This window comes from Nelumbo lutea, chromosome 3 (assembly GCF_056320005.1).
Source record: "Nelumbo lutea isolate HS-2025 chromosome 3, American lotus-T2T, whole genome shotgun sequence".
In the NCBI taxonomy this organism is placed as follows: domain Eukaryota; kingdom Viridiplantae; phylum Streptophyta; class Magnoliopsida; order Proteales; family Nelumbonaceae; genus Nelumbo; species Nelumbo lutea.
In genome coordinates this window covers 21,082,945-21,095,586 of record NC_142686.1, presented here as the reverse complement: position 1 = coordinate 21,095,586, position 12,642 = coordinate 21,082,945, and the positions used below count along the sequence as shown (strand labels likewise).

At 38.2% G+C, this 12,642-nt stretch overlaps 1 protein-coding gene across 1 annotated transcript; it reads left to right on the top strand.

The window, feature by feature from the left end:
- The first annotated feature begins 258 nt into the window (after window positions 1-258).
- On the top strand, window positions 259-10,923 carry LOC148863476 (golgin family A protein). Its single transcript, XM_088975988.1, has 6 exons — window positions 259-638; window positions 2,281-2,403; window positions 7,182-7,361; window positions 7,465-7,546; window positions 10,373-10,437; window positions 10,527-10,923. Exons 1-6 carry the CDS (start codon window positions 348-350, stop codon window positions 10,824-10,826), a joined length of 1,041 nt encoding a protein of 346 aa, XP_088832114.1. The 5' UTR covers window positions 259-347; the 3' UTR covers window positions 10,827-10,923.
- The last annotated feature ends 1,719 nt before the right edge of the window (window positions 10,924-12,642 follow it).

The following is a 12,642-nucleotide window of genomic DNA, read 5'->3' as shown; positions in this document are numbered from 1 at the left end:
GTGGTATCCAAAGTTCACCATTCTCGTTCGCCTTGGTTGCTAAGGCGCCGGAGTAATAGAAAAAGGAAGGGCAAAGGGGAGAAATGGGTTCCTGAGCTTTGTCTGGATTTGTTGCAGGAAGCAGCAATTGGAAGAAAAAGGAAGAAACGTTTCCCGCCCTTTTTGTAACCTCCTCTCAATTCCGATATGGGTACAGTACACAGACAGAACGTCGCGGTTTTTGATAAACTCGGGACACCCACGTGAAAAGACAAAAGAAGCCCCTGCTCGACCAATAATTAAGGGTCTGCCCGGCTTATGAAAAATGAGAAGTGCCCAACTCCAAAGAGTTTCAGAGAGAGAGAGAGATGGCAGGGTTGCTTGCTTGGGCTGCAGATGTCGTAGGGGGAGGTGGGCAAAGCAACGATGAAGACGAGAAGAATCGATTCCCAGAAGTCGTGTTCACTCCCGAGCAGCAGAAATATATAGAGGAGTTAGACCAGAAAGCTGGTTCTCTCAGACGTACGATCCAGGATCTGCGATTGAGAATCCCTCCTCCTCACATCTCCCAACGCCTTCCACACCTCCATGCTCATACCCTTGCTTCTAATGCGGCTCTTGCCCTCCAATTGAATGCTCACTCCTCCACACGGGAGCAGGTTATTCAACATTTCAGTTGTTTTCTCGCATGGATCTTTGGATACTCTCTCTCGCTAAAATTGTAGACGGATGCTTCTTATATTTTTTGTTCTTCCGTACGATTGTAATGAAGGTGTTTTCTTATGCGGGCCATTCGCAGTTTCGGTTGGGTTTCTTCCATCGATTAATAAAGAACTAAGGGTTCTGCAGAACTTCGTCTCCACTGAATTATGTTGCAGGGTTGCCATGTTTATTAGCACTTTCGTGGATTTTTTTTTTCACTTGGTTTTATTTAATATTTTGGGCAGTTCCTGACTTTGAATCAGATATCATGGGTCGTCGAGCTTTTCTGCGTCTATAATTAGGTTGTTTTATGGGTCGTTTGGGGCTTCATGGTGCATTGATTCGAAAAATTAGGGGAAAACGAATAATTTAGTGAAGGCTAACCAACATGATTTTGTGTTCTTTCCCAATATTAATGCTGTTTTATTACCTACCTAAGTAACCTGAGAAAAGTGCATGAGTTCAAATCAGGTTCAGAATTTGCTGCCTCTTTTGCTTAGCAGTTCTTATTTTTGTACTGCATCAGGTTTTTTTTTTCCACCAACCTGATGCACATATCCTGTCATTATCGGTTTTATTTGTTTTGGATATGTTGCTTTCTATTGATGAAGAGAAGGTTCTGATAGAATGAAGTTCATTTCTCACATTTTTTGTGGTTGTTTCGTAATCTAAAAACAAGTAATTCAAAATTAGTATCATCTACATAAGTAGATATCCACAAAATGTACTTCTACAACTACAAATTAATGGAAAACCTTTTTTTAGCAAAATTAATTGAAAATTTATTCACTCAAAAAGGTACATGAGAAGATATACAATAGCCAGAAAAGGCTGAGGCAGAACTACACAGGCAAAGTACTGTCACTAAACAAATTTTCTGTATGAACCCCAGATTTAGCTAGGCTGTCAGCTACGGTGTTTAGCTCCCTGGGAATCCAAATCAGCTTCACATTCATTGAGTCCAAGACATCTCTAGCTTCAGACAACAAGTGTGCTAGCCTCCAAGGCCCTCCTTCTTTCTCCCTTAGCCTTTTTATTGTATTGGAAGATTCGCCTTCAGTGGTTAGAAAGGACAGGCTCTTATTGTACATAGGCTGACTGCTGGTGTTATTGGCTTTCACTCAGATTTTAATACAATACAATACTTTACCTGTTTCAATAAAAGAAAAAACAATAAGAAAGGAAGAGCTTCTGATTGGAGACCTGGGAGGCTTAGATCTTCTCAAATCAAATTCAAAATTTAAGTATTGAAGAAGAGTATTTACACTTCTACCAAAAAAGAAGAGAATTTACACTGATGGGAGGACTTGGTAGCTCAAAATGACAATCTGGAATTCTGGATTGTTAACGAGAAAAGGAAAAGCTTCTGATACATGGCGGATCATTAAAATTAGTTATAACATCTAGTGAATGTTAGGCCGTTGGTTCTACCTTCTACGTAATATAGTACACCATTATATCCAATTATTAGATGTGGTTCACCTTTTGTATAAACAAATAAGGTTTTATATAAAGGTGCAGTTGCTAAGGTTCATTTTGGTAATCACTTAACCTGATTAACCTGATTATTGATCTTTTGGTATTTTTCATTATGGCTAGGCACAATTAAGAGAGGCTACGCTGCAGGAAGAAAATGCTGCATATGAAAAGGCTATATCAAATTGTGAAAAGAAAATACAGGAGAAGTTGCAGGAAGCAGATCATCTTAAGAGTAAGCTAAAGGTTAGGGACATATAAGTTTTGGAGCTTTTCTTTTTTTATATGCTACCATTGGAGATATTATTATTATGACTTGATGACTTGTGCTATTGAATTCTAAATTTATGTTGTTCTCATTTTCCCTTATGGGTCTTAATGTTTTATTTAGATTCAGGAATGCCTGTTCTGTAATTCTCTTGCTAGAAATGGGTAGCAAGGCATGCCTTATATTCCTAACTGCTAGGGATGAGAGGCTTAAAAGTATGCTGTAAACACAAATTACAACAATTTTCTGTGAACATTATCAGAAAATCACATTTAATCCATTAATACCTGGTATTACCCCCTCCCCCTCATGCATTCAGGAAGCCTATTTTATATATGTAGAAATCTTATAGACATATCATATTTGGATCTATTTTTTTGATAGTAAAGATAGTATTTATAAAAAAAGGCAGAGTACAAGAATAGTGTTGAGAAATCACTGAGAAAACATTGATAATCCCTATAAAATAGCAGTGTTGCACCAACCACCACCTCTCTAGAGTTTTAACAACTACCTGCACTTCTTAATCTCTCTAGCACCCCCAAGAAAAAACACCCAAACTCTTTCCTACTTGGGGATCTCTCTATCTACCACCTTCTTAATCTCAATTTCGTTATTTATGATTTATCTGAACCACTTTGTCCAATGGACAAGCACGTCCTCATCTTCTTGAACAAGCCGTCTCTCCCTTTGTATCTGAGCAAACTTCTAGATTAACCAATTGATTGCTATTTGGTGGTAATGTTCTGAATAACTTCACCCTCCAAATCAGCCTCAAGACACTCCTCGGAAGAATCAGTAATGTTTCCATTCATATTCAAACTCAAATTACCTTCACATGAAATGGTTATTTCATGATTATTTCTTTTACCATGCCCTTATTAATCCCAGAATTTCCTCTCTTAACCAATACCTACCAAGCACTTCTACACACCACATGCAATGATTATTTCATTCACATGTGATGATTATTTCTTGCATGGATCTGCTCCAAAGAACATACCCTTTAGCCTTGAAAAAACTCTGAGATATGTACCAACTACTTCTAGATCCCTTCAATTGCTTGCCAACGTTACTGCAATTTTCCTTCAATGCGGAGTCTCCCCAAATTACTTTTTAAGCTTTTGCAATTGGTAACATCACCTCCATTACTCTGATTTGTTCATTTTATTTGACCTGAACCAACCCTTTTTGAGTCATTCTCCTTGTTACATTACATTTAAACCAATCATACTCTCCTTATCTCTTGAACCTTTACCAAATTTGATTGAAGCTTCACCTTGCTGTTTAGTAGACATAGAGTTATAATCTAACTGACCTTCCTCTGCAACTGAGATGGACCATCTAACTAGTGGGGCTGCAACTTTGTTGGGCTCTAGTTGAGGGTTTGTTAAAATTTGAATGGGCATGGCGACCAACTTGCACCCCACTAACCAATAACCAATTCTGAAATCAACTGGAGAGGGAAGGCTTATGGGAGGAATTAGCAACAATTAGGGGTTTGTGGGAGGGCCCATGGTGCTTGGGGGGTGATTTCAATGTGATTAGGTTCCTACAAGAAACAAATAACCCTAGCCATAGGATTACTTCCAATATGAGAAGATTCAACCTATTTGTGGATTCTAATGAATTGAGAGAGTTGCCCCTTCTACAAGCAAAGTTCAGTTGGTCTAATTTTCAAGAGACACCAATTTGTTGTAAGTTGGATAGATTCCTCTTTTCTGTAGACTGGGAGGAAGGGTGGTGGGAACAATGGGGTTAAAGCAGGAGTTGGAAGAGATTTTGAGAAAAGATTAGATAAGCTGGAGACAGAAATCTAGACGTCATTGGTTAAGGGAAGGTGATGGCAATACAAGCCTTTTCCACTTAGTAGCAAATGGGAGGAAAAGAAGAAATACCATCTCTAAGCTAGAGTGGAATGGGCAAACTCTAACTAGGGAAGAGGATATTGCACAGGCCTTTGTGGATCACTTCAAAGCCATCTTTGCTGGTCAAGGGGGAATTAGAGAATCTTTAGAAAACCTCGTTTGGAGAAGAGGCTCTAGGGCTTTGATGGAAACCATAGAGAAGGCTTTTGAAGTCCAAGAAATTAAGGAAGCAGTATTTTCTATGGAAAGGTCCAAAGCCCTGGGCCTAGATGGTTTTATGATGACTTTTTTTCAAGATTGTTGGGAAACTGTGGGTGTTGATCTAATGGAAATATTTGATAAATTCTTTTAAAGGGACAAATTCAACTTGAGGGAAAACACTACTTTGCCTTGATCCCCAAGAAAGCAGATGCTTCTCATCTAAAAGATTTTAGTCCCATAAGCCTTGTGGGTAGCTGGTAGCATGTATAAAATTGTTTCCAAGGTGTTAGCTAAGAGGATAAAAAAATTCCTTTCCTCTTTAATCTCTCTAAATCAAGGGGCTTTTGTGTTTGGAAGACAAATAATAGACCAAATCCTCATTGCTAATGAGTGTGTGGAGTTTAAAAAAAAGGAGAAAGTAAAAAGGCCTAGTTTGTAAGTTGGACTTGGAGAAAGGCTATGACTTGGTGAACTTAGATTTTCTTCTAGAAGATTTAAGACTAGGAGGTTTTGGAGTAAGATGGTGTAAATAGATAAAGGGTTGTATCTCCTCCTGTCATTATTCCATACTGGTAAAGTGGGAGGTGGTGTCAAAGAGTAGGGATAGCGGAGGCTTAGGGATAGGAAATATTAAACTCGGGAACTTGGCACTGGTGGGTAAATGGTTATGGAGGTTTCCTTTGGAACAAAAAAATTTGTGGCATAATGTAATTGTAAGCATCCATGGCATGGCAGACAACAGATGAGATGCTAGTCTTAATCCTAGGGCATCACGGGCATCTCCTTGGAAAACAATCCACAGCTTGCTACTTTCCTTCCTCTTGTATATTAGGTATGATACTTGTGTTGGCAATAAAGTGCGTTTTTGGGAAGATGTCTGTCTTGGGGATACACTTCTTGAAGACAGATTTCACCTATCTACTCCCTGTCCCTTAACAGAGGGAGAGTGATTTCTTCTGTGCATGCTAATGAGAACTCTTGGGATATAGGATTAAAGATAGGGTCAAGGGTATCTGAAATGGGCCTAGTAGATGATCTCATTGCCCTTCTTAGTAGTGCTTTTTTGGACCTTTCTTGTCGGGACACTGGGAACTAGGATTTGGTCGGTATCCCCTTCTGGCTCTTTTACCTGTGTTTCCCTTTTCTCTACCCTCCTTCAATCCTCATGCCCGGTAGTGTCCTTCCCTACAAAGAAGTTTGGTGTAATCCTATACCTCCAAAAATAAGACTTTTGCTGGGAGGTGGTGCTCCAAAAAATCAATACTATGGATAAATTACAATAAAGGAGGCCGAATCACTGCCTCTCCCTACATTTTTTTTGCCTTTGTTTGGGAAATGGTGAGACAATTGCACATCTTTTACTATCTTGTCCATTTGCTTCTTTTGTTGGAATTGTTTTTCTTTCCTATTTGGCTGTAGGTGGACCCCTCCCCCAGATGTAGTAAGCCTTTTTGACCCAAGTTTCTTCACATTACCAAAGAAAAGGAGTAAAGTGATGTGGAGGGCAACAAGAGCAGCCATCTTTTGGTCTGTATGGGAGGAAAGGAACAACATAATCTTCCAAGGGGTAGAAAGTTCAAAAGAACAAGTCATTGACTGCATAGCCATTAAAGTTTTGCACTGGCTGAAAGTTACTGACTTGTTCAAAGACTTTTCAGTGGATGATATACTAAGGGGGTGGTCAGCAGTGGCAAATTCTTCAACTAGACGGTCTGTGTTTCAGCCTTATTGGATTCCTGAAGCACAACAAAGGGTAAAATTAAACTTTGACGGAAGCTCCTTAGGTAATCCAGGACCCTCTGGAGCTGGGGAAGTCTTCAGGGATGGGGAGGGTGGATTGATGGCACTATATTCTGGTCCCTAGGTGTGGGAGACTCTCTGAGAGCTGAAATTATGGCTCTACTACAAGGCTTGAGATTGGCCAAACAATGGTGGTTTTAGAACTTTGAGGCGGAGGGAAATTCTAAACTGTTAATATGATGGCTGCAGACAAAAAATCTGGGTGTATGGACTTTTAGACACCAAATAAGGGAAATACTTTACTTAGCAAGCGAGACAGGAGTAATTTTCAAATGGGTAGGGAGGTCAGCCAACTCTGTGGCTGATAGTTTGGCAAAGCAGGGGGTCTTCAGGGAGAACTTTTTTTGGGCTGTATTGTAGCTTCAAGAACTTGACAGTGTATGATGATTAATTACTATTTTTAATGAAAGCCACCGTTTTCAATAAAAAAAAAAAAAAAAAAAACTGGAACACACATTTGCTTAATCAGAGTTCAGGATAATAAGAGTTATAGTTATTATCATTTTTAGCTTAGGAGCAGTTTGAGTGACTGCCCTTAAGTTGTGGACTGATTCAAGATCTGGTTATGCCTTAACTTAGCTGAACCATGATATTGCTTAGTTGAACTGGCCTTCTCAGCTGGTTGGACTGTTTAACTAGCATTAACTCACTGATGGTTACATATTTTACTTGACGTTTTGTTTCTGAGGTAATCCTATATCACCATTTTACCAGGTTGTCTCTGGACAGGTTGTGTGTCCATCAGGGTTGAATTGATCCACCCACACACCAGGATGGTCACTGGTCAAGGTTTTAAACAATTAAAGGGGTCCACTCAAAAATTATTTTTGGTACTTAGTATATTCTAGTTTGCTTTTGATATTGATTATTTTTCTATTTGGTTACAGGAAATGGAAATGACAGAGAAGTATTTGAGGTCTGAGTTGGAAAAAATGCAAGCTACATTGGAGACAGACCGTTCTGCTAAATCACCAGTTGATCCAAGTACCACATTGGAAGCTAAAGATGATACAGAGGCTTCAAAGGATATTATATTGGACAAGCTAGAAAATAAGAGAAAAGAGATGGTTGCTATTTCCTTTCTCAGCTTCACTGCAGTAACACTATCTCCCTTTTTTTCTTTTTTCCTTTTACATGTTCTTAGGAGTTAAGCTTTTTTTTTCCCCTTAGAGTTCCATTGAAGAGGGAGTTCAAGACTTGGAGAAAAAATGGGCAATGGTTCAGCATAATTCGTTGAGGCAGCCTTCTCCAGGTAATTTTCTTCATTGAACAATTCTAGTTTCTTTTTATTTATCAAAAAAAAATTCGTTTCTTTTTAAATGTTGTCTTTCTAGAAAATTAATAGGTGGCCCATTGATTAACCATTCAACTTTTATATTGGTAAGTAACAATTCTATTTGTAATTTGGTATTTGGAATTTTGAAATTTCTTTTCATCCCTTCCCCTCAATTTTCCACCGTTTCCGTGCATCATTAAAGTTATATTTTCAGGTGTGATAATTTTTCTTTGCATGCTTTCAATCTTGTTTGGAGATTGAGACTGATATAGGGCATTTGGTGAAGAAACTCTTCCAATTTTTAGAAAGGTAGGGTTTCTTCATGAAGTACCCCATTGAAAGTGGTAGTATTTTGAAAACTCAATTAGGATTTTAGAATCAGGATTGGACGGTTTAGCACCTTTGACTTTTTTATGGTTGATACAAAGGAATGGGGATTGGTACTTGGGCTGGTTTAAAGTCAACCCCAGGCCAATCCTAGGCAACAAGAGCTCCCTAATCCAACCTGAGCATTAATCCTATTCCTGCCCAATCGAAGTCTTAGAAATGCAACCCTCACCCAGCTGAGCAACACTCTCTCCATTTGCATAAAATTAGTTGAGGAAAGGAAAATCAGTTAACCATGCTTTAATAATCATCAGGGAAACAACAAGGGAAAATGTAATTTATATCGAAACCTATCTTATAAATACTCATTCTGGAAGGAGAAAGATACATCAGGCTTTTCAATCATTGAGATCATCTTGCTTTAGCAATGTGTCTTCCAAAAAGGAAAATTTGCAATGGAGATCATTTTGTGAAACACAATTGATGTTTTCAGATTCCCCCACCTCACAAATTTTTATCTGTTTGTACGGTTGGGGGAATCTGACACAATACAAGGAGGTGGCACTGTGTCATAGGTGGGGGTCTTGGAAAGTAAAATCAGAAAGCAATTAAAAATTTGTGAGGTGGGGTAAAGTGAAGATAATACAAAATCTGTAGTCATTTGTACATGTATCCCTTTTGCAACATCCTTGGTGAGACCATTCTTCACCTATTAAACTCCTGTTTATATGCCAAGGGGATATGTAAACAGTTTTTTTGGCTTTATTTGGAAATGGATCCCCTCAGAGGTTCTGACCCTCTTTGAGCCTCATGGTTTTTCCCTGGGAGGAGAAGGGGTTAAATCATGTGAAAGTTTCTGAGAGAAGCAATCTGGTCAATTTGGGAGGGGAGGAATGCCAGAGTCTCTAAATTCCTCTCTCCTATAAACCCAGTTGAGCTTATTATAATCGGGGTAGACCATTAAGTTGTATGAGAGAGGAGCTTAGAGATTTCAGCATTGATGGTGTTGTGAGAGGATGGGCAAATGTTTTGTCTTTACAGACCAGGATTGCTTTTTTTTGACAAGCACAGACCAGGATTGCTTCTCCATTTAGATTCATAAATCTTAATTTTGATGGATGGTTTTCCGAGCAATTCAGGCCCCAATAGCAGGATAGAACTACATCAAAACCCACAGGTGCAAACTACAAAGAAGCAACCCCACTAAAAGATCTCCCTACTCACAGGTTGACCAAAAGACAAAATCAAGATCCAGCAAGACAGCTCCACCTCTGGTACAGGCCCACCTCACAGGATGCCATTTCTTCCCCCTCCTGCCATGGCATCTGCCTCTAGTGCTTTTTGGAATGTGCTATTATTGCTTTACTTTGGAAAATAAAGACAAAAACCTCGATGACCCTGTGTTCCTAGACCATCGGACTTGAACTCTCTCAACCACCTCCTTGAAGTCTAACCAATCACTCCTGAGTTCTGATCATGATAAAACATGGCTTAGCAAATTGCCATAATTCACTCCCAAATGAGACAAGCCTTGCCATATAATCCCAGATCCACAACAACTTGCCTGCTTCACAGGGATCCTTCTTAGATTTTGATACCACTTAAGCATTGCCCAGACTTGAGCTTTCTTTTTTTTTTTGTGTTTTCTGATAGTAAATAAATGAAATTCCATTAAAGTGGAAAGGGGCTTAGTATGGCTTTAGAATCCTTCATTTAATTTCTTGAGGATGCAAAAATGGTGTATTGGGCTACTTGAGGCATAGAATTCGCAATTCCACACATACCCCCCCCCCCCCCCCCCCAACAATACAAAGATTATATCCCAGTCACATAGGACTGAAATTGGAAGGCAGAATAGGATTTCTGTATCCAAACTAGTTGGACAAGGCACTGATGGTGTATTATATCTAAAGTATATCACATTTCAAAGAACCTAGTGTTTTCCACTCAACTTGGCTTAGTCTTGTATACCTAATTGGTCCAGCTTGTGAGGTGCAAAACTAAGCCTAAATTTGTCTTTTGGACAGCTATTACAACTTACCGTGGTTTCTGTGGATTAAACTTTTCGATGACTATTCTCTTCCTCTCTTTTGATCCTGTTGTGTCTCTTCACAACATGGAGAGACATATTTTGTTGGCCTTTTGGTCTAATTTGTGCCTTATCTTTTCACATTGGTGTCATTTGATCTATAAATCCGATGAAGATGACACCTTGCCTTTTCTTTTAGAGATTTTGTAGATTGTGATTTTTCTTGAAGTCTGATGCTGTAACTTATCATTCTTTTACACCAGAAGAACTCTTCCTCTGAAATTTATGGATGCTTCCTTGTATTTTCATGATAATCCATGAACTGATGAATCATTTGCAATGAAAGTTGGTACTTATTGTGTTGATCAGAAAAAAATGTTATTTATTATAATTAGGAGTTTCAGGGCTTTACTTTCTTGCAGCTTACATTATTTTTGGTTGTGCAGCACAGAGGGAAAAGATTTTGGATAAACAGCTTCACAGTCTGATTGAGCAACTAGAAGCAAAGCAAGTAGGTTTTGTCAATTATGAAACTGTAACTATTGAAGGCAACTTTTCTTTTTAAATGAGATTCTTCTTTGCTACTTTTTCCATCTTTAGACACAAGCACAAGGCCTGGTTAGTGAAATCCATCTCAAAGAGCAAGAATTGGAGAGATTGAATGAGTTGTGGAAGAGGGTTGAAAATGGGAATATAGAGGCAAGTAATGCAAGAAACCGTTTTGGAAGAAGCAACTCAGAGAGGGGATCTTCTTCAGATTACATTGTCGATGTTCATTCCGGGCCTTCTTACATGGGTGGTCGAACAGAAAGCCAGCAGAGGCTAATGCTACTCAGATCTGCCTTTATTCTCTATATTTTGGTTCTCCACATTTTGGTCTTCATCAAGATTTCGTTTTAATCTTGCTTAAAGACACCGTTTGCTTCATCCTGGTTGTATGTATTACATTTAATGTATAATTCAATTAAATTCAATGACTTTTATTCCCATTCTTCAACCATAGGTTTTTCTTTTAACGGTTGTTTTGAGGCCACAGAGATGCTGCAATGTTATTTCATTATGTATTCAACTACTTGGCTAACTTTTGATGCATGCATTTTGTATATATTTTGGGAAAAAGTGCAGTAAAGATTATGTTTCACATAAAAATGGTGTGACAGACAGAAAGACCATGCATTAGAGCCATTATCCAATGTGTTGGTCTCGCTTCTGGCTATTTGGGGTCTTGGAAGGGGTTAGACTTAGACATATGAACCTAATAACCCTTGGCATTTTTTTATCAGTGGCTGCTCATAGATGTGAACCCGTTTTCTCATAGTTTGTCAGATATTGGACAATTACACAAAAGTCAATGCGCATGAAAGCATATTCAAGGCATCTAGAATTTTTGTTAGAGCAAGACAACAGACTGCATCAAACTCAAATAAACTTGTCAAGATATCAATACAATGGTCCATAAGTTGCACAATTTAGCATATAAAACTAACATCTGTGAAGTTGCTTTGTCTTTTCGTGGATAAAATAATTAAGGGTCATCAACTAAAATACCCCTACAGTTTATGAATTTACTAAAACCTTCCTTATAATTTGTGTTTTACAAAAATATCCCCTACAGTTTACAACCAATTTACCTAATTGACCTTCCATTGGATGAAAGTGGAAAATGGCAGTTTTAACCACAATATCCATTGAAATAAATTTAATCAAAAGAAATTAAAAACAAAAATATCATTTTTACCCCTATTAAAACATGGACAACCACTATTTTTCTCTATACAACCATGGGTCCATGCTCTTGACATTTTCCACTTAGTTTAGGTGATTATGTTACTATTTTCAGATGGCAAATCAAATAGTTCTTAGTGAAAGGTTGATTAAGTAAATAAGTTGCAAACTATAGGATAAGTTTTAGTAAATCTGTGAAACTATAGGCAGTGTTCTAGTAAATGATCCAATAATTAAATAAACGTTCAAGGTTACTTATCCACCCAACTTCAGCTTCAGCCATTAAAGAACCTACAAGCTCCTTAAAAACTTATTCAGTAGGCTATATTTGGTTTGGTAGAAAATAAGAGAAACTGAAAGTCGAGGGAAAGTTCTTAAAGAATATTGTCATGTGTGCACTTAAAAAATTTTCCTTAAACTTTCTTTCTTATTTTCTATCAAACCAAATGTAGCCTGAAGGACAAAGTAATGGGCTTTTCAGTTCATCCATTTCACACTGAAAAGGCTGTGAAGATGCATGCTTCTGTGTAAACTATGCAACTGTGGAGTAGAAGCATACATTTGCTACACGCCGTAGACTGCAACTATGTAGTATAAATTGCATAACATAGATTATGATAAAACAGTGATTATATGATTGGTAAGATCACTAGAAACTATGGAGTAGAAGAAGCATACTGTGTTTCTGTAGTATATCCCGTGTTACTGAGAGATCGGGTCACTAGCCCACATGTGCATGGGCATACTCTAATTTGCTTTCTTCCGCACCAGATCAAAGCCATCAGCCATTCCGCATGCTTGTTGGCTTGAAATTTCAGACAACAGAAATTGTAGACTTTTTTTTTTTTTTCTGTTTACAGGTCAATGGGTGATAAAAAACTGTAGGGTTCTCAAAAAGGTTATTAGTTAGGCCCCATCTTTTGAAGGACTTGGGAGTGGAACTATGCTGTCAACAAATGTATAGCTTCAGACAAGAATGATCGCTTCTTTG